The sequence below is a fragment of the Protopterus annectens genome, chromosome 1.part1 (assembly GCF_019279795.1).
Source record: "Protopterus annectens isolate FY-2018-M chromosome 1.part1, PAN1.0, whole genome shotgun sequence".
Lineage (NCBI taxonomy): Eukaryota > Metazoa > Chordata > Ceratodontiformes > Protopteridae > Protopterus > Protopterus annectens.
Window position 1 is genome coordinate 1,972,091,882 of NC_056726.1, and position 27,044 is coordinate 1,972,118,925.

Below are 27,044 nucleotides of genomic sequence, written 5' to 3' on the forward strand. Positions count from 1 at the left end.
GGTAAGGGAGGGGGAGGCGGAGGTGCTGTTGCTATTTACTAGGTTGTTATCCTCCCTATCTAAAAACATTGTTTTTGAATCCTTGTTCTTTTGGTCACTATGGTTTACTTCCTCCAGCCACCTGTGTACCTGGGGAATTCCTAACTGTCGTTGCTTTTTTACTTGACCTTTAGAATCAGTTTTAAGTTGTTTAATAAGTTTGAGTGAGGATTTTTCCAATTTTCCATCAAATTTGTATTTAATAACCCATTTTGAAAAGTATCTAACATTGTCTGCGCGCTGTGACTGCATATATTTTGCATCTTCCGTTAACGGTGGGTCTCTGAGTGTTTTTGCACAGTTATTACTCATTTTCCCTTGCCTTTGATTGTTACGTAACTTCTTGATTCTCTAGTTTTAACGTGTACCATGGATTTTGTAATGGTCTCTTCAGAATGACTACCTAAAGTCTACTTTATTCTGTTTCTCCTGATCTATGACAAGACAGTACCTTTCTTATCCCTGACTGTAAGAAAAATACAATCTGACAAAAAAACAATACACATCTAGTCCCTGATCCTAAAACAGGAAAAAAGTAGATTCACCTTACCTGAGCCCATGTGATTGATCGCCGATTCGCGGAAAACCCGTCCTTCAGTCACAGATCAGAAAGTGGCTGGCCTCTTTTGACAACAATTCAGTCAGAGGACTTTACATATAAGAAGAACCGATTTGGTTTCTTCCCCGTACGGTTTCAGCCACCTTGCCGTCTGATCCGAGGTGAAGAGAGGGTTTCCGGTCCGAAGGACCAATCTGTAAAGGAAAACACAAAGATCAATGCACGTTAGATTCAAGCAAGGCACCCTTTATTACTTGCAGCAAGGAGACAAAGCATGTAGGTACAAGGTTTGTCTGATTTTCCATAGTTCAGCCTACAGTTTTTATACAGTTTTCTACAACTTCACCGAAAGATGCTATTATTAGATTTGCTGCTGACATGGTCAAATAATTGCTGTCTTGCAAAAACATGTTTTTTGAGAAAAACAACCTGGCCTTGAGTTTTTCAGCTTCCCTTAGTTTCTCACAATTCTTTCTCTAGTTCTGATATGATACATTCAAGGTACAGTCCTGGCCTCAATACACTTTCTGCTGACCATGGTGGATTTACAGACATCCATTGTTCTCTTTTCAGAGCTTCTAGCAGCTGCATATTTTCACACAGAATAAGCAGAATAAATGTATTAACTCCTTTTAACCCTTAATACACTAAACCTGCATATTGCAGTTATATATTTTAATACACTAAGCCTACATATTGCTTTGCAGTTATACATTTTCCTAACACATTTATAGGAAGAAAACTTTCACGAATAATTATCTGAATTTTAACAGTTATCCTAAACACATGAAAATCAATGTATTTAAAGGGCAAGTAATCAGGCTTAGGATGGTCAGTGATGACCACCATTTTAATGTAGAACTGATCATTCTTAAACTGTTTATTGACAGAGGGTATTCCTATGAAGATCTTGAAAAAGTTATACACTATGTTAAAAGTAATAGAGATCAAAGATTTTCTCCAATTTTGAAAGTAGGGTTTCAGAAGAACAGTATAGGGCAACAAAGTGTAGGTAAGAATGAGGCATTAAAGTATGCTTTTCCTGTACCTATGAGTGTTGATGGGCCAGTAATTAGAGACATGATTAATGTAAATTGGATAATTATTTTTGGCAATAAAGAGTTGAATAAAGTATTGGGGACTAAACCAAGTTTTATTAGTAAAAAAAACAAGAAATTTGAAGGAAATATTGGAAAGGGACCCAAGAGGGAAACTCAGAATAGTGTTTCCACACATTTAGGGACATTTCCTTGTGCTAACTCTAGTCAGTGTAGGTTTATGATGGGAGTACACAGTCATCATTTTAAACATTTAAATTACACTTTGACAGCTAAGGGACGATATGATTGTCAAAGTGAAGGTTTAGTGTGCCTTGCAGTGTGTTCTAACTGTGAAAATTTCTATATTGGTAAGACCATAAGAAAGTTAAATCACAGGGTTAGAGAACACATTTTGGCTATTAAGAAAAAGGACATGAGTAATGCTTTAGCTAAGCATTCAGTAAATTGTGAAAACTTTAGAAAGTTTAGCTTTTTTGTAGTGGAAAAAGTTAATACAGACACATTTGTAGGGTCCTTTAATATTTTTTTAGAAAAAAACAGACCTTAAATGGCAAATTTTTCTAAGAGCAGATTCAGCACCAGGTATCAATGATAAGATATCTGTTAAGTCATTTAAATTATATTAATTTTTGACTACAGATTATTATTGTTTAGTTTAAAGTTTGTTTATATGACTTATTTTTGATTGTGTAAAATAAGTGTTTTTGAAGTGTACTGTTTGGTATCTAATATTGAGAAACAAAGTAGCAGAAAATGTTTTTACGGTGCTTTGTGTGTGTCCTTTTAAGGAGTGTTAATTGAGGAAATTATGTCAGTAGAATGATAGTATAAAAGGAAATGAATGGTATTGTTTTATTGTTCTGAAGAAGTTCTGTAATAAACGGGACACAAGTGCTCAACTTTATTCTGGCTCCAGTGGATTTCTTTTGGTTTCTAAGTTGGTGTGGTTCATTTTGAGATTTTAGTGCAAATTCTTGGTTAGTTCAATTGCTGGGGAGGGGACTATACCTTGCTGTGTCTGGGCCTCACTTGGGTTCCTTAAAAGTAACAGTGCTTACACTATTAAAGTAACAAAGCCATTAAGGCACAAAAGCAGTTATGGACCTACACAATAATTCTTTCCGGGCAGGAAAACCACCGTTGTTCTTCTTCTGTAGTTACTTTACTTCACCTGTACGGAAAGAGTTTCTATAGTGTTGGTCTGGACTGTGTTTGCTTGCGGTGAGACAACTAACTGGTCATGCACAGTGCAGATATTTATGAGTAGGGATGAGAAAGCTGGAGAAGGATACAAACTTCAGTGAATTGAGTTAGAGCATGAGGAAAACTGGAAGGTTAGAATGTCAGCATAAAAGTTCAGTTAATATATACGCAGCTATTACAGCATATTCAACATTGACTTACTGTAGCAATTTGCAATGTTAAGATCCGTAAAATTATCTAATATAGTAGCTGTAAATAGCAGTGTTAGCTAGATATAAGCAGTGGTAGCATGGAGAGCTATACTTTGACTAGTGCGATATAGTGCAAAAACCAAACCTCATAGCAATACCCAACTGTAGGCATGCACAGTGAAAACGTGCCATTCACCACAGAACCTCAGATGTACAGCTAGTTACATGGGTGTTCCACACTATGGTATGTGCACCCAAACATATATTCAAAACAGCATTGTAAGTAACAATTTAATAGCTGCTACTGTCATGAAGTGGTAGAAAAATACTGTTTCAAAAGGAAGCATGATAGTTACACTCCGTTAACAATATGGTTTTATACAGACGACAGGATTTAAGCACTTACAGTAGACTGAGCGAATGCCACGGGCTAGAGGCAGCAAGGGGAAGTTTAAAAAATGGTGCCCAGACACTGCATAGCTAATATTAATTCAGGTTGGTCAAAAAGGGGGGTGGGGAGGAAGAAAGTGGGGGTAAAGTGCATGCGCAGAGTCTCTAGAAACGGCAGCGTCATGCACATAAAACAGTCAGGTTTGTTGCCAAGTGTTTTATATATATATATATATATATATATATATATATATATATATATATATGTATAGAATATTTTATATCTGACAAAAGCAGAAAAGGACATTGCAGTGTTGTGGAACATATTGATATACTTTCAAATCTTTTTAGGTTACAGAATTATTGAAGTTAAAACAAAGGCAATAGTGGTGAATTGTGTACCTACACATTAATTGGTTAAGCAATATCCATATTTATGGGGACATGATAAAATGAAGTATTTAGGAATGTAGATTAAAAATGATTCTTGTGTGGCAGCTAAGGATATGTGGGAGGAGACTAAACAAAAGATAATACAAAAATTGAGAGAAATGGAAGCTCTGTTATATGGATATCAATAGTAAGTTATAAGCAGTTAATGTTTTTACTCCCTTTAGTCTTCTATACAGGTCAGGCTTATTTTATCAACCAGATAAGTTGAGGATAGCAATTAATAGAGTTGAAGGATTTTATCTGAGAGGGGAAGTCAAGTGGGATGAACTTCCAAAAGAACAAGGCAAATTGGGATTACCCGATTTTGAAGGGGTATTTCATAGCAGAACATTTAAGGCTCCTATACATAGCACAAACAAATTGTAATTCAAAGTGGAAAGAGATGATGATGAACTAGGGGAGAAGCTCAAGAAACGAGGAGAGACTGGGATTTTGGATGCAGACCTTTAAGGACAATAACAGTAATCATACAGAATATAGAAATAAGCCAATATGGGAATGGAGAAAGGAGGTTTTGTCGATCTGTCAATAGGTATGACTACAAACAGGAATACAGACAGTAGGCAAGAGGGGCTGGAATTTATTAGAGAAAACTGGCAAAGGAACCAAGGTATTGGAAGCAAATGACTAGAGAGGGAAAGGTAATAGAATGGGAAGATGCTAATAACTTATTTGGACTGCAGGTTAGAAATTGCCTCCCCTATCAAGGATTGATATCTGAGCATACTCCTGATTGAAAGACCAGCACTGGTAGAGTTTTTAGTAAAATATAGAACAGAAGTTACTGTTAAGAAAAGAATAATTAGTGGGGCATATAAAATATTGCATGATAACTATAAGAATCACTCAGAGGAGGTTAGAAAGAATTGGAAAGAGAGATTAGATGAGGAATTTACAACAAATCAATGGGGGATACATGTGCGCCTCCCAAATATGCAACAAAGTCTGGTCGATTTACGATCTTTGCTTGGAAGTGTTTACATACACACTTTTATACCCCAGTTAGACTCCAAAGAATTTTAACTTGGGTAGACAGCAAATGCTGGAGGTGTGATGAGGAAGAAAGAGGGTAACTGGGAACATATTTTCTGGGAGTGTAATGAGTTGGCAATCTTTAAAGGTTCCCTGTAGACTGCTCTGTCGGAAATACTGGGTGATCATATTGGTGTAACTAAGGAAATTATTTCTTGAGCTATGATACAGAATTGGAATTGCCCAGGAATAGTAAGGCCTTGCTGAGTCTAATTATGATGGCTGCAAAAAGCAATTTTAGAAAATGGAAATCAAAGTCTAAACCAAATTTACTAGAAGTAGTGAAGGTATTAACAGAGATAAAACAACTGGAAATTGGATCTTTAGAAAAGGGTAGGAGCAAATTACATAGGAAATATGGGAATTATAGGATCAGTAGGATCAGTACATGCAGCAAAGGAACAAGGTTTAAAAAAGTCAGGATTTTAATGAGCTATGCAATGTTTGACAATGACTGATTAGGTTACATGTGATGTATTATGTTTGAAGCTACAGTTGTGTCAGCATGGTTTAAAATGTACAATGTTTGCAACCAAAATTGTGTTGGTATGGTTTCTTTCCATTTATATAAATGTAAGATTGCCAATGTCATATGTGATCATTTGATCAATGTTTCTTGTTTAAAAAAAAAAAAGAAAAAAACATCAGGGACTCAAGTTTGTATCTGCAGTGGATTCACAATGGTTTAAAACAAGGCTATGACTTGATACCTTAGTTAAACCAGTGTTGATCTGTGGATAGAGCAGAAGCTACAAAAGTTCGAGGGGAAAAAGCAGCACCTTCCTCTTACACATCAGTCATCTCCTTGGCACATCTAGTGATAAGGAAGATTTTTAGAGGAGATAAATTTATTCTTGCTTCCTCTTGATCCCTAGGGTCTCCTCCAGAAGGCATCTTTGTAATGGAGACCTTGAACTGTATATGTTGGTAGACCTACGGAGGAACCTTTCTTCACCAGAAAAGAGGTGCATAGAAATTTTGAGGCTTTCTGGTACAGTATGGACAGTGACTTCACTTTTAAAAGTTAATTAACAATCACCTGATAGTGTTCTACATCTAGGAAAGGCCATGTGACAGACTTTATATAGTTCACAGAAGCCTTTTCCTTCTTTTTCTTTTCTAAATCTAATAAGAGTAAGAACGTTGCCCTTTGATAAGGACCCAAAGTTGTTAGCTAAATAAGGGGAAATACCTACATTTAGTAGATTAGCTGGTGAGACCCTTAATTCTGCACACACAGGCTCTTCTTTCATTTTCTACCATACTCTGGGACAGGTCTACTTCTAATATTGCTGTCACTGACGTAGAAAAAAAAATGGTTGCTAGAGTGTGTAAAATGGCAGTCATACACTAAAATATTCTTCTGTTGCAATAGATGTGACATTTAAGAGCCGTCACATCTGGAGTTTCCCCCTCCAGTAGTTTCATGGTGTAGAAATGAATATTATGTAAAACGTGTTTGAGACAAATTACTAAATGATTCAGTGGCACTTTTGTATTGGTCATTCTGGAGATAGTCATATTTTGGATCTTGAAAAACGAGGTAAAAGCAGACTATCTTTTATAGATGTATATGCATATGTACCTCCTAGGGCAAGACAGTGCAGAAGTGAGCAGGATTTTCACCTCTGGACAAGTGGTTCTCTTGTTCAAGTCTGAACTTTAGTGCCTTCTGTTTGGAGTCTGTATGTCTTCCATGGGCTTGCACGAGTTTTCACCAGGTGCTCTGGTTTTCTCCACTTTCCCAAAGAGATGGGGCAAGCAGATTGGTGACTCTGAATTGTCCTTGGGTGTGCATGCAGTCTCCATGTGGTACAGAAAGAAGGTGATTTCTATGTGCCTAGTTAACTTGTAGATGTTGCCTGCTGTTTATGGCATTGCTATAGCAGTAGGATATGACTCATAAGCATGGATGGGTACATATACGTCTCACTCCACAATACTGAAACAATTATTTTCTGGATTTAAAGCCCTTTTTTAGGAAAGGAGCTTGTCACAACTTATTACTAACAAAAGCACTATAAAGGAGAGCACAGCCCGGTAATAATGCAGGCTCCACTGAAAAGAGAAGTTGCAGCTAAAGAGTTTTTAAATGATTGCTACCTATCTTCTACCACTTTGTATCCCAGTACACCAAGGGAGCAAATTCCAGATTTAACTGCCTCCTTGGCATCAGTTTACTGCAAATGGGTGCATTTTGCAGACATTTTACTAAGGTTATGCAATGTAATTTTTTTTAAATGCCACAGATGCACCTTGACGCACAGGTGCTTTCTTAAAGTTCAGCAATCCTTACAACTTATGGAATCAAACTCGTATTAAAGAAGACAATATAAATGATACACTTGGATCAAAGAGGCCAAGACTTTAAATTCTTGACTATTTCTAGATAAACAAAATGACAACAAAACCAGTTCTTCATCTATTATGCTTAAACATGTTTGAATGCAAAATATTTCAGGATAGCAACACTGAACTCGGTATTTCCTTTTCCTTGGAAAACAATTGTTACGAGATTACTAGGCATAGAGGATGTCTGTCATATTCCACTGAGGTTTTCTCCCAAAAATATTTTTTTCCAAATACAATAGCAGTCTTTCTGACTTTCTTCACTGTTTAAGCCGTAAACAGCACTCAGAGTATTTACTAAATATCCACCTCCAGTGTTTGAGCACTTAAAGCAAAATATCACCATATTTTCCTGTATGGATGATTGATAGGGGCAAGGATGAAAGAAATATTGATTTTTACATATTTTTGTTAGCTTTTCTGGAAATAATAATTTTATAGTTTTGATTGTTTTCACTACACAAGACAAGTGAGTAGATGTTCAAAGAATCCTGTTAGACTTTGTCTAATGACAAGAAAATACTGCCAGACCATTGCTAAGATCTTTGGGATAGATATCTTCCTCCATCAGCTTTATATCAATATGTGCGTATATGTAGATATATAGATAGATACAAGTAGATAGATAAATATAGATTTTTATATATATATATATATATATATATATATATATATATATGAATATAGATACATATATGTAGATATATGGATACATATGTGTAGATATATATATATATATATATGTATATATATATATATATATATATATATATATATATATATATATATATATATATATATATATATATATATAGCAACTTTCATTACAATCTTTATATTCTCTCATTAGTTGTCTACCTGACCATCATAACTGGCAGCAGTATTGTATGTTATACCATCCTTGGCTTGCAATTTAAAAAGAAACTTCTCAATCAGTAATAATGAAAGACCTGGCTAGCTGAAAGAAAAAAAAAATCAGGTTTAGGTAAATTCATGCTAAAGTGCTGATCTACAAATCCAAGAAACCATTAACATTATCCTGTGTAGGGGTGTTGTATCTTGTTTACATTAGGTGTGAATAAAAGAAGTAAAGATGGGGGAGAAAAGAAATAAGGATGGAGAGAGAGATGGCAGAATGTGAAAGGAGAAACACGAACAAAAACACAAACTGCACACCTCCCAGGCAGTCGAGTGTGTCGGATAGCCGAAGCACTTAAATAGTGTTAATTTTGAATCCAAATAATGCCAAACAGCCACATAAATGCTGAAAAAACACTGGATCCAAGTAGTAGCAAGCAATTTATTGAAAAAAACAACTGGTAAGTGCTTTTGTCCCACCAATACAGGACTTCATCAGACAAGAGGCATATAAACTCCAACAGTATTTAACTGATTTTAACATAGTCACATGCACAAGAATACATAAAACCACGCCCCCTTAAACACGTATAACATTAAAATGCTTATATAATTTGTACTAATAATACTATAGCAAAACAATAAATATATGCATTCTAAAAATATAAATATATAAAAATGTATCTAAAAACTGTATAACAAATGTAATATAGAATATGTAAATATATAATTATCTAAGCAAGGCTTTTAGTCTCAGTAATGAACTAATTTAGATACTTTCATTAAGTAGTGGCCAATTGGCAGCATCTAAAAATAGCTGCCACTGCAATTCTTTTTTCTCTAATAACTTAGACCAAGCACCTCCTCTTATTTCAATAGAAATATGGTCAATTACAAAGAATTTAAAGGAATGTGTCTCATTCTCAACCAAGTGCTTATAAAGTGCATTTGTTTCCTTATTTCATACAAATGTTCATATATATGATTCTTTAGTTTCCTTATCGGTTTTACCAATATAGAAACTGTTACATTGTTCACACATAGCACAGTAAATAACTCTCTCAGAGTTACAGTTGTATTTGCTCCTCAGTTTAACCATACATTTATTAACTTCGAACAGATATCCTTCTTTAATATATTTATAAAAATTGCAAGACCCACATTTTCCTATACGGGCACCATCAAATTTAATAGTAATGGGGGTTCTTTCAAAATAATTTTTCAAATTCATACCTCTCCTAAAAAACATTGTGGGTCCCTCACCAACATATTGTCTCAAACTCTTATCCTGTTTTAAGATGCTCCAATTTTTATTTAAAATATTTCTAAGTTTGGAACTATCAATAGTATAAGTAGTAACAAAAGATGTGTTATAATATCTATTAATACTGTCCTGTTCACTATCAATAAAACTGAACCTGGTGTTCTGTTGTGTTGAACATTCAGCTAACAATGGAGTAAAAAAATTCCTTTCTCTCTTATTCACTACTTCTAAGACTATCAGTAACAAATCTTACAGGATATCCTCTTTTTACAAACATATTTTTCAAATGTCACACACAGTGAGGAAATCATCAAAATTAGATGTCATTCGTGCTGCACGAAGAAGTTGACATTTCACGATGGCTTTCTTTTGCTTAAATGGGTGACTTCTAGTATAATGTAATAGAGTTACAGTTGTCTCTTTCCTGTATTTATTTAAATAAATTTATTGTTTATATAATATTTCCTTAATAAAATATCTAAAAATGCTATCTCTTGTAAATTAGCATTATGAGTAAACTTAAAAAACTGAGTTGTCGAATTAATATAAACCATAAATTCATTGAATTTCTCATAGGGTCCATCCCATAAAATAAAAATATCATCTAAAAAGCGACAGTAATATTTAATATTAGAATAAAATATGGAAGGAAATAAATATTTCCTTTCCCATTGGGTTACCACTATATTAGCATATGTGCCACCACAGGCAGATCCCATGGCAACGCCTTCTTGTTGTAAAAATATTTCATTTTCAAATAAAATATAATTATTCTTTAAAACCATCTCCATAAACTGCAAATATAATAAAACCTTAAAATGATCTACTTTCTTAACAAATAGATATTCCTCAATCCATTCCAATCCAATTTCATGGGGCATAGTGGAATATAAATCTTTAATGTCTATAGTCAAAAACATATAAGAATGCTTAAAAGGAATTTAATTAATAGCTTTTAAAAAACTCCACACATCTTTACAAATGTGACTTTCACTATATACAAGTTTTTTTAATTTACTATCTAAATATTTAGCCACAGGTTGGGTAAAACTGCCTTTAGAATTTACTATCGGACACATAGGTGGTTGCTTCATATTTTTATGCAACTTCGGTAGCCCAAAAATTACTGAAAGCTTTGGAGGCATAACTGTAAGATAATTCAGTTTGTCTCTTGAAATAGATCCTTCTATAAATAAATCATGTAATTTATTTTTAATTTTTACATATGCCCCATTTAATTCATTAATAGAAGATTTTACATAAGTGTTCCCATTTAAAATGTAAGCAATCTTCTTCTTAAAATCCTTAACATTCATTATAACTGCACCTCCCCCTTTATCTGGTTTCATAATTCTCACTTTATGTAAGAAACTACCAATTTCATTAATAAGTTGCTTTTCTTTTAACTCTTCTCTATTTACACACCTGTACCTGGATGTTGAACTCCGAATATCAAGTTCACACATTTTTTCAAATAATGAAACCATACGTGTAATGGGGGATTGTAGGTGCTAGAAATAGTAAGGCGATTCAAAATCTGCTCAAAAAAAGAATTTTGAAATAACACTTTTAAATTTAATTTTCTAGTAAAAAGTTTCAAATCCATAAGTACATTAGCTCAGTCACTATGTTGCCAGGCTACAAACATAAAACCTTTTGCCAAGATGTCACAATAAACAGTATGCCATGTTAGATCTGAAAAATTATATACATTAAAATCTCCTAAAGAGTTAGAAACTATGGAACAAGGGGGTAATATATGATCAAAAGAGTCCATTGCTGTGAGTGGCGGAACTACATAATCATGTAATACATGAAAATTATCATAACTTAATCTCTGTTGTTCCAACCTCTGTTGTAAGGTTATCTTCCCCTCACATTCATTTTCCCTCCTCTGTTCCACCGATTGTTTGATCGTTGTGGTGTTTGATACCCCTCCCCTCTCATATTTTCCATTGAGGTATTCCTGTTCTTTAGACGTTCTGAACATCTCAATGGGGGGGGGGGTATTCTTCTTGATCTAAAAAAGTATCCTCATCTTCAATATGTGAGGGTTGTGTTTCAACAGCATTCAAATTGTTTCCAAAATGTTTATTAAGTTTATTACCCCATTCTTGCAAAGGTGGTGGGTTAGGATATGTCACACCTCTACTATACTCCATTTTATCTCTGTTTAGCTTCCTAACCTTACAGGTTATGATTGCTAAAGCCCAGAGAATTAATATTCTTAAAAAGCTTTACATGTGCATTATTTAAATCATTATACATTCTATGTGTACATATTACATTGTCTAACTGGATTACAGTTTCAATCAATTCATTAATGTATCATTGTGTTTAATAATTAAATTCATGTAATCATAACCATGTTGGTCAAACAATGAAGTAAGTTCATTAAATAAAGCAGTATGAGCTTTTAATCCATTTGGGTATCGCTACATGCTTAACCCCTTTAGGACAACTTTTTCTTTAATGCATTCATGAAAATATGTATTATCTATTTGCAGTCTCTTAATTTTTGTTAAATAATAATCATACCCTTCTAATAAGTGTGAACCATCAAAGAAGAGACAGGGATGAGAAATGAAAGCAATATCATTAAGAATAAGGAAAAAAAGGCTGAATGAGAGTGGTTGATGTCACTGATAGTAACATTCAGCAATTAGAGATGCACAGTTATACTAATTTATGTCACCAAGCAATGGTTCTTTTAGTTGACTGAGAGGTGGCCCCAACTTGGTAGTCTGCATGTAAAAATCTGCCTTTAGTCCCTGCCTTGCATAACTATCACTGTAGGCCATGTTTGTGTAGCATATTTGGGGTGTTCCATTTACTGGCTCTGTATGTCCTGACAGCTGAAGTTAATTACAAGAACCACAGCCTGTACGCGTGATCATATTTAAAGCACAAACAGTTGTAGTGAGACAGTAAATCATTAATAATGTATCCAAGAATAAATAAATAAGTTGTGGTAGTTACAACACTCTTTTATAGTGAGCCAAAACTAGGGTGGAACCAGCTCATCAAGGCTCAGTTCTGTTTATTGAACTAATTCACCCCAGACCCCATAATCCCGAGGGTGTGCAGTGCTAGCTAAGCATAAAGAACTTTATTAGAAGGTAACTTGCAGTTGGGTCCCGGTTTTCAAATATATAGAATTGTCATTGTCCCCTTTTTAATAAGCATAGTCTCCTTAGGTTTATTAAGACTTTTTCAATACCCCTATTTTTCTCCTGAGAAGCATTCATTGAGCAGACTTCTCTCTATGCTCTGTAACAAGGGACTCTGTTGCTGCTTTGGCAGAGGACTCCATTTTGTCAACCAAGTCTCCCCAAGTTTGCTGATCACTGGAGATATCCTCCATATTTTGTAAAGAGGCATAATGATTTGCAACATGTAATGAAACCAAGCTCTCATAGGTGGTTTGCTTTCTGATCTGGCACTCAGAGTATGTGGTTGAAAAGAATCCTCCCATTTTCTTTCTGAGCATAGCCCACGCTCTTTTATTATTCATGACTTCTGCCTACTTAGCTGGACCTGCTGGCACCCTTACAAGAAGATGACTTCTGCAGTTTGCCTGGCCTCTTTATTTTCTACAGAGAGTAATACACAAATGTGTGCTTGTAGGAGTGATAGTGTTCCTTCAGGGTTATCATAGTGGGCCTGGTTGTCAGAGAGCCTGATGAATCCTCTCAGTTTTGAGAGGCTATGAAGGGAATAAACTCAGTACTTTTGCTAGATTGTCCTCTCAAAAGCGCACACACCATCCTTTTCCATACCCTCTGGCAGCTCTGCAAGCCATTGATTATTCAGCCTGCTTCTGTTCAGGATCATCACAGTACTTGCTGATCTGTGCTGTGAGAGAGAATGGAATGTTGTTGAGATTGAAGCTGGACCTTGTGGCATTGTGTACAGTCTTCTAGGGAAAGTATTGCTGCACTGTATTGCTCCAGCAAAAAAAAATTGAGCAGCTACTTCCCCTTTCAATTCTGCATTCTTCTGTTTCCTCCAGTACCCTGGAGATCAGTGCAATTAAATTATCTAATTTGTGGCACAGTTCAATTTTGGGAATCTGTGAACTAGATGCCATGTCGGCTGCGAGCACCATACAGTCTGGAAGCATTTCCCACTCTGATACATACACTTTTTATGGGTTCCTGTAGTACTGCTGGACTGAGCAAATTAGTTTTACTTTTAGCAGATTCTAGTTTTTGGATCCTGCTGTGACTAATTTGTTTTAGCAATGTTTTATAGCAGAGATCTCATCCCTTGTGGCCGGAGCTAACTTGGGAAGCTGATTACTCCATGTCTGTTCACTCAGACTCCAGCATCTCTGTCATTTATCATGTAAGACTTTATAAGAGAAAAACTCTTATACCCCAGAGACCTATAGAATCTAGGCAAGAATCCACTGGAAATGATGATTCATGAAATCCTGTGGTGCCAGGCATAGTAAAAATCCTGTGGTGCCAGGCATAGTAAAGTGATCCACTGGAGTGGCATTTCTCCTACAGAAACTCTGTGCTTAACAAAGTCTTCAGATAATGCTAGGAACTCCATCTCAACATCTTGCCATTATAAGGCAGTTCTGTGTGGGAGAAATCTTTTCATGCCAGTCTGAAAGAATTGAAAGCAGTTTGTCATGCTCAAATAGACTTGCAGTACCATTTGTTACAAACAGTTCTGCAGTGACTCAAAGCAAGTGGAATTAATGGATAATCAGTTATCTTATGTGAGGTTGCATTATATTATGCTGAAGATACGAAAGAACTCATCCATCTAAACAGTAGCACACACTCATTTGGGGGTGAAATATCAGGTAGAATAGTTCTGTTCCCATACCAAGCAGTTGGATTCATTTTCCAGTGCTAGCACTACAATTCAGTGCAAAGGGAATGCTGTACTCCTGAGTGTGCCATCCTTCAAATGCAGTGTTAATCTGTGGTCCTATTTTTCTGAGTTTTTGGTAGCTCAGGTGGATGTAAATGATCCTATAACACTTATTAAAAAAAAGTAGTGGAAGTTCTCTGGTGCCTGGCCAAAGTTCCCATAGTCTATATGAGTATCTGCACAGGTCTCCTTGAAAAGAGGCCAGTGGCCTAGTGGAAATAACCTTGCCAACAAAGTGCAAATAAAATGAAATATGATATATAAACTAGCAGAGATCTGATTTTTCCATCTGTGGAAGAAGGAAATTGGAAACTGGGAGACAGCATTGTAGTTCAACTTAAATTCGTTACTAATCCATCCAGTTCCACAGAATCAGTCATTGCCCTGAGAAGGAAGAAAATATTGGCTCATAAGTCGAATCTGGATTCCTGTATCTGAAGAAATTTTACACAATAAGGTCCTTGTACAACTGGCCTTGCTTGCTGCATATTACAGCAGTCATGTCAAGACCTTATGTTTCATTTTCCATCCCTGTGGCATAGAGAAGTAAAATTCTGAATAGCATCCCAAATTCAGATAGTTCAGGTGCTAGAAGAATTAGATGAGGGAGGATAACTGAGCAGCCAATGACCAGTCATCCATCTGGATGGGGTTTTCATTGATTGTTACTATGCAGAAGTCATCAGATGTGGTCAGAACTGGGGAACTTGGGCTTTGCTCTAGCAAACTGGGGGATGGTATTGCTTTATATTGTGTATGTGTCTCTATACAAGCGCACACATTGAGGGAAGATATAATATTTCCCTGTGGTGATGTGGGTGCTCTCAGAGAAGTGGGGATATGTAGCCTTAAAGCAAAAGGACCCGATGCATGCTTGAATGACAGCTTCTCCAATCGTCAGTTACCTTATGGGGAATGAATGGTCTGGGAAAGGCACTTGCCACATGTGTGATGAATGGGACAATGGATCATAAGAAGGGATCATGGTTGGCAGGCATCAGGGATAGAGGAAAAATTGTTCTGGTTTTCAACCTGAGTGGTAGATGAATGTTTTTTTTGCTTCACATGTACTCTGACTTTAATGTATGCATTGCCTCTCTTTTCCTTGATCCAGGAACTGTTATTCAAAGCAAGAAGACCAATCTAATGTTGATAGCTCCTTCTTTGCCAGTACAGCCATGGCGTTCCTGGTAATACCCTGATCACAACCCAGTGCTGTAGAGAGAAAAAGCACAGACCTGATTTTGATTAGCAGCTCAAGCACCTGACAGAGCCGGAAGGGAGGGTGCCTGCAGATGTCTCTGTAGTGGAGCACTGATGAAGGCTGGAACTCAAGACTGATAGGCAGAAGGCAGGTGGGCAGGAAGAAGGCATAAGGTACATGTCCCTTGGGAAGCGATGTATAACACTGGTTGGACAAGGTGAATTATGATACATAAGCATGCTAGGCATATGGGGAGGGGATATAGGGCTATGTAAAACACCAGCCCTGTAGATGATGACCGTCATCCTGGTACTTGGTCTATGCTTCCCATAGAGAAGTGTAATGCAGTAGGTTGAACCTTAAGATGGAGGACAGGCAGGTGTATTGGAGAGGGGTTTGATGGTCACAGTTGCTGCCCCCCCCCCACAAAAAAAAAAACTTTGATCATTTGCCTACATGACCATTACCTCTGCACTTAATGATTCAGCAGCAGGGCAAAGTTTTGCCTTTCAAAGATCGAACTGAATCTACTAGGATGGAGGACAGATTTCTGATTCCTCTCAGGTGTTGTATGTTATAAAGCAGAGAGAGAGACCTTATCCAAGTAAGTACTGCATCCACTTAAAGGGCTGCCGGACTGTTGCTGCTTGTTTGACTTTGCATTCTTACCCTTTGAGGTGCGTGTTGGTGTATAAGAACAGTGTAGTGCTATGATCAAACCTTAATTTCAAGCTTATTGTAGCATAGAAGCAAATATAAACCAATCTGGTAATTTGCCAGTGTATTTCCAAATTATTCTAACTCAGGAAAGTACTTATTGTTCATAGGTTCGTAGATTATAGGTTCATAGATTAATACTAGGCTAACTGCCCTTGTGGGTAATTTTAAGCCTAGCCAATTATCCCTTGTGAGACTCAAATCCTGCACCTTGTGTTTATAAGGCAAACACCTTAACCATTAGGCCACCCTCCCTATTGTACTGTATAGATGTGTGCAGACAGTGTCAGTTTATTTGGACAATAATTGTTTCTACCTTATGCTGTTAACAAAAAGGGTAGGAACGTTTCTATATTCAAGCTATCAAGACAGCATAGAGGAATAAAAGGTATGAGCTGTTAATGGGCTACTTACTTTAGTAAAGAGTAGTGGGTTTGATTCCTTCCACCTCCGTTTGCCTACTATGTGATTCTGAGCAAATCATTTGCATTCAAAGGTACTTGCTAGGTTATTGATTTGTGAGGATCTTGAGAAGCCTAGCCTTACATTGCCATGTTAGTTTTTTTAGCCTTTATATTTTGTGTATGAGTAATCTAGAGGTGAGCAGAGCAATGATATGTTTATGACATTTACTTGTTGCCCCTTGCCATGACAGACATGGGTGCTAAACCGGAGGGTGAATTTACGGTTTCTTATCCAGTCATCCAAATGACATTTGAACAGAGTAAAAAGTACTTTGCTTTATGTGAAGTGAAAGACTGTTCCATAGAAATGATATTCTGGGTTTAATATACCTATCCCTCCAGCATGTCATATTTATAATGCAAAAGAGATTGAGATGCTTTCATCATGTATTTATGCTATCATTGGACTTGTGAGTGTGTAATAGGTCTGATAGGATCTGTTGAGCCTCTGTATCCTTGGCAGAGATTGCCCTAGCGTAGCTTATATGACACCTAAAAAGGGATACAGCTTTGAGATGGCCTGTGTAATTTTTATGATATCTGCATTTGATTTGGTAACCATTTTAAATGTCAGGACCCACTAGATCAAGTCCTGAAACTCATGAGACTAAATGGTACTAAGTCAGAGATGGTCATTTTCTGGATTACTCCATTTTCTCTGAGGTATGGTGATTTCTGAATTGGTATATACAAGTTTGGTGGCTTTCCTCTCCCCCATCGGGGAGTGCACAGGGGCTTGCCTTTCTGTAAAAAAAATAATTTGCTAATTTTCTGTCGTATCTATGTTTTTCTTTCTTTTGGGCTTGTCGACACTCACCATTTTGAGTGCTGACATTTTAATAGGGAGCACCTTGATTTTCTTAAAGCATTGAAGGCATTCAAGTTGTGTCAGATGTTGGGACTAGTGCATACTGAAGGGAGCATTATACCCAATGACTGGCCTGATGAGGACTTACAAGATGGCTGCACATTGAGTAACAGCTTAGCTCTAGCTGTCCCAGTGTGAAAACAGAAGCTCGGCAGAGAAGGCCAGTAGACTTTTGTGGTTATGGGTAAATTTCAGTAACTGGCTAGAAAGTGTACTGCCTGGATGCCAGGAAAAAGGAAATACAGAGCACTTGGAAAAAAAAAACAGCTACAAAAAGCAAGTAGGAAACACTGACTGGGGAAAGTCTTGCAGCTATTCATCAAAAAAGCAATGCAACCTTCAGATATGATTTCCAGTAACCCACAGGAAGACAGGTGCACACAAACGTAGTTAAAATAAATGAAACACTGATGGGAGCATATCAATGCAAATAGCAAAAGTCTGGAAAAAATGGAAGAAGCTTTAAATGGATATTCAGAGGAGGTGATAAACCTACAAAAATCAGAGGCTGAAATGAAGAAAAGGCTGACTGAATGAGACTGCTCAGGAAGAGTTGTTTAAAAAAAAAAATAGAATTAGAGGAAAGAGCACATAGGGAAAACCTGAGATTTTCACCTATACCAGAGAAGCTGGAAGGAACAGACTGCATTAATTTTATGAAAGCACAAATGAGCAACTGGACTGGTATTCCACAGCAGGAGGCATACTATGTGTATGCTCCAAATCGGGCTCTGAGAAAGCAACCTAGACCTTTAATAGTAAAGATGCAATCCTATCAGCAGAAGGACAGAATACTAAAACTAAGAGAGAGCAGATTGTGAAGAATGATTGCTCATTAGTACACCAGGCAGAAGAGGAGTAAATTCATTCCACTATTCAGAAAATGTCACTATGCAGTTGAGATTCAAACTGCTGTACCCAGCAGTCTTCAAGGTATTCCCTTTAAGGGCAAAGTCATTGAAGCATGTTAAGTAGGAACTACAAAGGTTTGTCCAAGAAAAAGTGAGCTGTGAAACAGAAGGAGATGATACTACTTTTTTCTGGTTATAAAGACCACAGAGAGACTACCTGTGAAATTTTTCCACTGTTTCAATGGAAAATGTTGGTGAGAAAGAAGGGACCACAAGAGTTGACTAGAAGAACTGAGAGTATGTTGGGAATGGAGCAGAGACAGAATTTGGAAGATGGCGGTTAACAATAATAAAAACAGTAACTTAATGCGGGATTACAATGCTATAATTATATTTGAGAAATATGACTGAACAAGAAAAATCTAGAAATGGATTGTTTCACAATTTGAGTTGTTGGGGGCTCTAATGACATGAAGTAGAGCATATACCTTAGTGTTTGGAAAAAATGCTTTGGGGAGAGGAAGAGAGGGGAGAAAGTTAACTAAGTAAAGATAATCTTTTTTAATAGTGTTTTTGTGGTGTATGGTTTTCTTTGCATGCTATAAAATAAAATTTTCTCAGTTATTTTTAAATGTAATGGGGATTGTAAATAGGTCCTGCTGTTCTTTTTCCCCTTTCTTTCTTTTTCAGTTTTAAGAAATGTAGGCACTGCAATGCAATTAATGAGCTTTTTCTCATTCTTGCATAAGAGAATGACTAGATTAAGGACCTTAGATTGATTTATGAGTGCATATCTGCCTGCAGTCCAAATTGTACTTGCATACTCAAAAATACTTATGTTTTAATTTCTTTCAATGCTTTGTTACATCACCTTCCTCAAATGTTAGTATTTTGTCTTTTATATTACTGTGTTTTAGTATTTTTTGAAAATTATACATTGTGATTTGTAGTGAGAGTATGGACCAGGTTGAGGAGACCCTGGAGAGGTGGAGATATGCTCTAGAGAGGAGAGGAATGAAGGTCAGCAGGACTAAGACAGAATGTGTGTGTGAATGAGAGGAAGGATAGAGGAATGGTGAAGCTGCAGGGAGTAGAGTTGGCGAAGGTGGATGAGTTTAAGTACTTGGGATCAACAGTACAGAGTAATAGTGAGTGTGGAAGAGAGGTGAAGAAGAGTACAGGCAGGGTGGAGTGGGTGGAGAAGTGTGTCAGGAGTGATTTGTGACAGACAGGTACCAGTAAGAGTGAAAGGGAAGGTCTACAAGAGGGGTAGTAAAACCAGCTATGTCATATGGGTTGGAGACGGTGGCATTGATAAAAAGGCTGAACGTGGCAGAGTTAACGATTTTAAGATTTGCACTGGGTGTGACGAGAATGGACAGGATTAGGAATCAGTATATTAGAGGGTCAGCTCAGGTTGGATGGTTTGGAGACAAGGCCAGAGAGGTGAGATTGCATTGATTTGGATATGTGCTGAGGAGGGATGCTGGATATATTGGGAAAGGAAGCTAAGAATGGCGCTGCCAGGTAAGAGGAAAAAAGAGGAAGGCCTAAGATTAGGTTTATGGATATGGTGAGAGAGGACATGCAGGTGGTGGGTATGACCAGAAAAAGATGCAGAGGACAGGAAGAAATGGAAACAGATGATCTGCTGTGGCGACCCCTAACTGGAACAGCCTAAAGAGAAGAAGATATTGTACTTGTTAACTTTGCTGATATTAACTTTGTAATAATTGTATATGGAGCTTTTCTCTCCGGGCCTCCATTGAAAACAGGCTCATTTTTGGCCAAATGGACTTTCCCGGTTAACAAACTGCAAATAAAAAAAAAAATTTGTAACAAGTTTTAAGAGAAAGCAAGTAAATGAAAAGAATATTCGATATTAAGAGGCTTTTTTTCTAGAAAATTAATGTATGCTTAGTAACAATTCTGTATCTGGCCCTTGTAAATCCATGGAAACAATATGTTAGAGAAGCTGACTGGTTCTCGTGTCTCCATGGAGGCAGTCTGAAAGAGAAATTGGTTACAGTCTGGTGGAGAGTTATTGGTTGGGGAAAAAAGAAAAGAGAAACTGGTTAGGAGGTAATCCTCTCTGAAAGCATTTAGTTTTTCCAGTTGGAAGAGCTATAAAGATGAGACAAAACCAGTTGGCACTTAGTAGAAGCCCATGCTGCACCATGCGTCTTAGCATGGATAACCTTTTAAGTTAACTCAAGTCTATGAGTGTACCGGTCAGTTTGTGACATTTGTTCCTGTTAAGAGGGTAAAGCTTCATTATTTGAAGATGTATATAGTTGTCTGTTAAATTAGTAAGTTTTAGGGGGATGGCGGATTGTTTGCTTTTTTGTTTGAGGGCTTTCAATAAATACTTCAAAATTAGCATTTAGGAAGAAGTCCAACTCCAATAAACACTTTTATTCAGCTTCACGAAGTAAAGAAACCCACATCGGCGTTCCAGATGTTCCCCTTCCATCAGCTGCAGCAATTGACCAGTCAGAGTGCCGACTGCACTCATATCACCGCCCCTTTCCTTCTCGGCGTTGCTGGGTGTTTGAGTTTCCTTCCATATCGTACTCACACCAGTTTGCCATTCAATGATGAAGGCGTATTCCTCTTGTTCTTTGCCCCCTAACAAGGAAGGAGGAGGATTCAGGACTCAGGGCAACATCCGAACCACCGATGTGGATGTTTTTACTTCGTGAAGCTGAATAGAAGTGTTTATTGGAGTTGGACTGCTTCCTAAGTGCTAATTTTGAAGTATTGGTGAATTTGGGCACTTATTCATTTTTTGAACAAGGCTTTCAATCACACAACACTTTGTAAGATATAACGTAGGCTCAAATGGATATGACTAGAAACAACTATATAAAAGTTCAACCTGCCAAACAGTGTATGCATGTTAACACAAAAGCTGGAACTAGACATTTAACAGAAAAGGAGTTTGGGTAATTACCACCATAACAGCTGCAAACAAATGCAATCTGAGGGTCATGCTGCTCAATGCTAGAAGTCTAAATCTCAAAATGCACTCGCTTGAAGCACTCCTTAAAATGGAGAGCATCGACATTTGTGCCATAACAGAGACCTGGTTCAAGTCAGCAGCAAGCACCCCTGCACTACCAGGCTACAACTCATTCCACACCTTTCGGCCCTAGAACTTGGGCTGAAGCTCCAAAGGCAGTAGTGTTTCCAGTTTCATAAAGGATGCGCACAACTACAGATTGGTAGCCCAACATAACGCATCTGAGATGCTTCAGGTGCTGCTAACATTGAGTAAGACAGCGATTCAGGTCGTAGCCTGCTCTAGGTCCCCAACCATATCCCAAGACTCACACTCCTCATTCCTAAGCACCCTGGAGAATATTAAGGTCTAACCTATCACTCTCATACCGGACAATTTCAACTACCCCTCCATTAACTGGGAAAACTACTCATGTACCAATAGATTTGCCCAGTGTTTCCTGGAATTCATTAATTCCAATGCCCTGGACCAGCTCGCTGTTACCCCTACTAGAGGTAGCAACATCTTTGACCTTGTCATTACTAACCTGGGCGACCAGTCCTCTACACCAGTAGTCAACTTTCCCCTGGTTAGATCTGACCACAAACTAATCACCTTGGAAATCCACAGCCCCCCAACAAAGGTAACCACCATGAAAAACTTCTCCAAAGCTAACTTTGGGCTCCTAAACAGAGGTGGCTAACTTCACGGCACCCATGCAAATGGAGATCAGTTGCATGACCGCCGAATCATACACCAGTGCACTGTACGAACACATACACAAATGCATGGATCTCGCCATACCCAATCGAACCAAGACGCTCTCCAAAAAGCCAATCTGGTGGTTCTCTGCCATAAACAAACTCTACAACAGAAGGAGGAAACTGATGCAGAATAAGGTGAAGTCCCAAGACTGGAAAAACTCCCTTATCAGCCTCAACATAAAGTTGAGATCCCACATCAAATCCTCTAAAGCTAGCTATGAAACCAGAATTGCAGGCGATAGTAAAGACAACCACAAGGCCTTCTATAGTTATGTAAAGAATCTCCATGGCAATACCCAGATTTGCTCTGAGCTACTGCACAATGGTACCTCCTATACCGAACCAACAGATATTGCCAATATACTGGTTGACAGATTCATTGCCAACTTTACCCCCCCCCCCAAGGGCCAGTCACAATACCAGTAGATTGCCAGGCACCCAGTATTACTGCTGCAGAGGTTAAAACAGCACTGTCCCAAGGCCAAGAATACAGCTTCTATGGGACCTGGCAATGTCCCTGACTGTGTTCTACATGAACTACAGAGTGAACTGGCACGTCACCTGTGTGCCCTGTTCAATCACAGCCTCACCTCAGGCTTTGTCCCGCCTGAATGGTGCACTGCTACAGTCATCCCTCTCCACAAAGGAGGAGCGACTACAGACCCTGGAATCAATCGTCCCATTAGCCTGACGAGTCTGATATGCAAAGCTATGGAACGCATCATCATGGACCTAGTAAACAAGGATATAGGGAATCTCCAAACTCTGGATCCCACACAGTTTGGTTTTGTGAAGGGTAGATTATGCCTCCTCAACTTGGTTAACTTCTGTGAGTCAGTCACCAGAGCTGTGGATAAAGGCAAGGTGGTTCATACAGCCTACCTTGATCTGGCCAAGGCCTTTGACACCATTCTCCACTCATGAGTCATAGAAAAACTCACTAAGCTAGGCATCAATCCCTTATATCACTAGATGGGTTGCAAACTGGCTCACAGGTAAAACCCACAGTAGCTGACTCCAAGTCAGACTGCCGACCAGTCATGAGTGGAGTCCCACAGAGTTCGGTCCTGGGTCCCCTCCTGTTTGTATCTACTTCTCTGAAGTCCAGGCCAACAAGAAGGAACTCTGGCTAACAAAGTTTGCAGATGTTGCAAGTTGGGAGCTGTTATTAACTCCCCAAGAGATGTTGACATCCTACAGAAAGGCCTCACTGAGACCAACAACTGGTGTCAGAACCATGGCCTTAAGCTCAATGCCAAAAAATGTGTCGTCATCCCTTTGGAAAAAATCCGGTTCCCATGAATTACCACATCCATGGCAGTTCACTGAACACAGAAGACATTATAGGAGATCTGGGAACATCTCTTTTGACCACCACATTGCCACTATGGTCAGAAAGCCCTTCTGTGTGGCACATCTCATTACTAAGGGTTTTGCATCCAGGAAGAAAGAGGTCATTGTCTCCCTCTACTCTTCCCTCATTAGGCCAATCATTGAGTACAATGCCCATTTGGCATGTACCTCACTAAACACCTGTAACAACTAGAGCGGCTGCAAAGTTACCTCACAAAGAGCATCCTAGGCCTTGAACATTTGTCCTATATGGAGAGACTAAAAAACCTCCAGCTATTCTCTTTCTCATATCACCTACTTAGAGGTGATCTATGGATGACTTACAAAGCCATGTCTGACCCAGCTCTGTTAGAAATGTTACATCTAAGGAAATCCCAATTCCTCCACACCACACGCTCCAGAGACTTCAACCTCATCACCACAATCAACAGAACATGCTGGAGGGACAGGTTCATAACCCAGAGACTACCTATGTTATGGAATAGACTTCCTATACATGTCAAGCAGAGCATCTCACTGGTCCTCTTGAAGAGAAATCTTGATGAGTGGATGGGAAATAGAAAATTCACACCAGGGATCACTCCAGTTGCTTTACTCGACAGAGGCACTGGGAACTAAGGTCGGGTGGCACGATGCCAGGGTAATCCTATGCGTTAGGTTTGTAAAGACTCCAGGTCCATTAGCCTAGTACACACCTATGAACCTATAATAACTTTTTAAGACAATGATGCTTTCATAGGTTCCTAGGTAGGTACTAGGCTGTTGGCCCTAGGGCCTATACAAGCCTAGCCAAAAATGTACCCTGGCTTTCGCCACCCAAGAAAATTATTTTCCTGTGCCCCTGTCGAGCAGTGCCACAGAGGTGATCCCGGGGTGAATTTTCTATTTCCCATCCAATGAAGATTTTTCTTGAAGAGTGCTAATGAGGAGCTTTGTTTGATATAGTTAGGTAGTTTGTTCCAGAGTATGGGAAGTCTCTGGGACAGGAAACTATCCCTCCAGCATGTTCTGTTTATTGTGGTGACTAGGTTTAGTTCCCTAAAGCTTGTAGCTCGGAGGGACTGGGATTTCTTTAAGTGGAGCATGTCCAACAGTAATGTATTTAAATGTTAATGGTCTCACAGATAAATAAAAAAACGAAAGAATAGTGAACTATATTAAAAATGTAGAGTACACATAACTATGTTACAGGAGACGCACTTGTAAAGAACTGAACATGTGAATTTGATAAAGGTTTCCAGGATGGTTATTCAGTGTAATATCTGGAACAAAGGAAAAGAGGAGTACTTATGTTAAGTGCAAGAGGAGCTCCAATAATGATGGAAGAGGATAAAAAAAGATAATAGCAGATTTGTATTGCTAAGGGGCTACTGGCAAGGGAGGAGGATTACACTGGCATGGATTTATATTCCATCTAAAACTGCTATAATGGAGCTTAAGAAAATTCTGGTAGAAATTGATTTTCAGCAAGAAATATTACTTGTAGGTGGGGACTGGAATTTCATTTGCAGCAGTGAAGATGCCTCTGGGGTGCCCAGAAGGGAAGGGTTCAACAAAGGAGAGTAGATTTTGGAAGAAATTTCTGAAAATATTTGACATGGAAGATGTTAATTCGGTAATAGGAGTTTGTGGTGAATTTATGTATTATTCCCCAAGATATAAAAACTGGGCTAGGCTAGACAGAATTTACATTTCACAGGAACATGTGCATTTAATTGAAAGTCTTTATACACACCCAATAACTATTTCAGATCATTTGCCATTAAATAACTAAAATAAAAACACAGGGTATTGAAATAAAAATTAGACACTCATGCTTTCTCACGCATCTGTTGAAAAGGGAGGAATTTACGGAATGGGTAGTAGAGATGATTCAGGAGCTAATCAAGAGGATAGAAATTACTTCAGGAAATATAGCTAGGGAGCGGGATAAAATTAAGGTGGAATTTAAAAATAGGCTGGAAATAAAAGAAAGGGAACTATGGTTAAGAAGCAAGAAAATTATTTAGAGGGGCTGACAAATGTTAACATATTGCAGAATGGGAGGAATCTCACAGAACAAGAAGAGGATCACCTGTAGAATGCCAAGTAGAAAATAAGGGATTACCTCGATAATATACATGAGTTTAGAAAGATTGCTGTTAAGCAACTGTGTTGTGATAACACTACAGAACAAAAACGTTTATCAAGGGTCAAGCAACAGAATGTAGTCAGCGATGTCATCATGTTTAGGGAGCCTATAACAAGGAAGGTAAAGAGATCCTCTAGAGGTATTAGAAATATGTTGGAAATTCTGTGAAAGTCTGTATAAAGCAGAGAAATATGGAAATCAAGAAAAGATTCAAATGGAAATGTTTATGGAAGAATTAAATATGCCAAGGTTAAAGGCAGATGAGGCTCAATTACTAATGGTTAAGATAGGAGGAGATGAGATAAAAATCATGATGTATAACCAATCTACACGAAAGTCCTCAGGAGTAAATAGTATTCCTGTTAAAGTTTGGAATGTGACACTGACAATGTCGCAGTGGTCTGATACATCAGCAAACAAGGGGAATACACCTTTACCTTGTGTGCTGAGAATTAATGAAAGTCTGTGAATGGGCTGTGTCGAGCAACCATTGGTGGTCACAAATGACAACTGCTGCATTGTCACAGGATGTCCATTTTAAGCAGGTTGGCTACAGGAACAGTTGGAAATTGCATATCCATGGTTTCAGGTGCCTATTGATGTGCACTAAAGGAAGGGGAATAATGTCTATGAGGTGTGGATTTGATCTACTGGAGTGCTAACTTTCTAAAATAACATTCTAAGTCAATACATGAACAAGACCAAGCCTCTTAGTGTACACCAGGACCTCTTCCTGCAACTACTGAGAGAAGCATTTTGGTTCATAGCTGAAGTACTGACTTGGGGTATGCTAATAAGCATGGATAGAGAATATTAAACCTGATTCTGGAAAAAAAAAGACTTAGGACTTGTCAGTATTCCTGGGATAAATCACAACAAAAAGTACATTTACAATTCATCTTGGTCAGTATTTTGCCTTGATCATATGTATTGTATTCAGATGACAAGTTTAAAAATGTTTGTTTTTGTTGCTTAGTATTTCCACATGGTTGTACTATTATCTCTCATATACTTCTTTATATGGTATAAGTATCCCAATGCCATGGTATTTAGATTATAATTCAACGCTTTCATTGCTCTTTCAAACTGTTTTTGAAACTGTCATTCCTTTTGTGTCAATGATTATTGCAAATGGATGATAAATCTTGGTAAAAGTTGCATTTTGTTTTCCTTTCTTTTTTTTTTATAGAACCAGGGAATGTCATTTCAATCCTTATTTCTTCAGAATTTTTGAAGATGGAATCATTAGTAAGTATTTTAAGCATCTTTATTTAATTTTAATCTGTAATGTAGGTTTACAATCATTAGTACAAAATAAAGCAAGCCATGAAGTATACATGTTATTTAACAGTTTTCATTCACTCCATTATGTGTTGCTCAATATCTGCTTTTTCTTAATGTT

General features: G+C 37.8%; 1 protein-coding gene across 1 annotated transcript in view; it reads left to right on the forward strand.

The window, feature by feature from the left end:
* Positions 1-27,044, forward strand: part of LOC122813118 (uncharacterized protein KIAA1841-like) — a 1,352,705-nt gene that overhangs the window by 39,819 nt on the left and 1,285,842 nt on the right. The window contains exon 2 of the mRNA XM_044085254.1: positions 26,832-26,890. Coding sequence (XP_043941189.1) covers positions 26,832-26,890 — 59 coding nt within the window. The remainder of the gene's footprint in view (positions 1-26,831; positions 26,891-27,044) is intronic.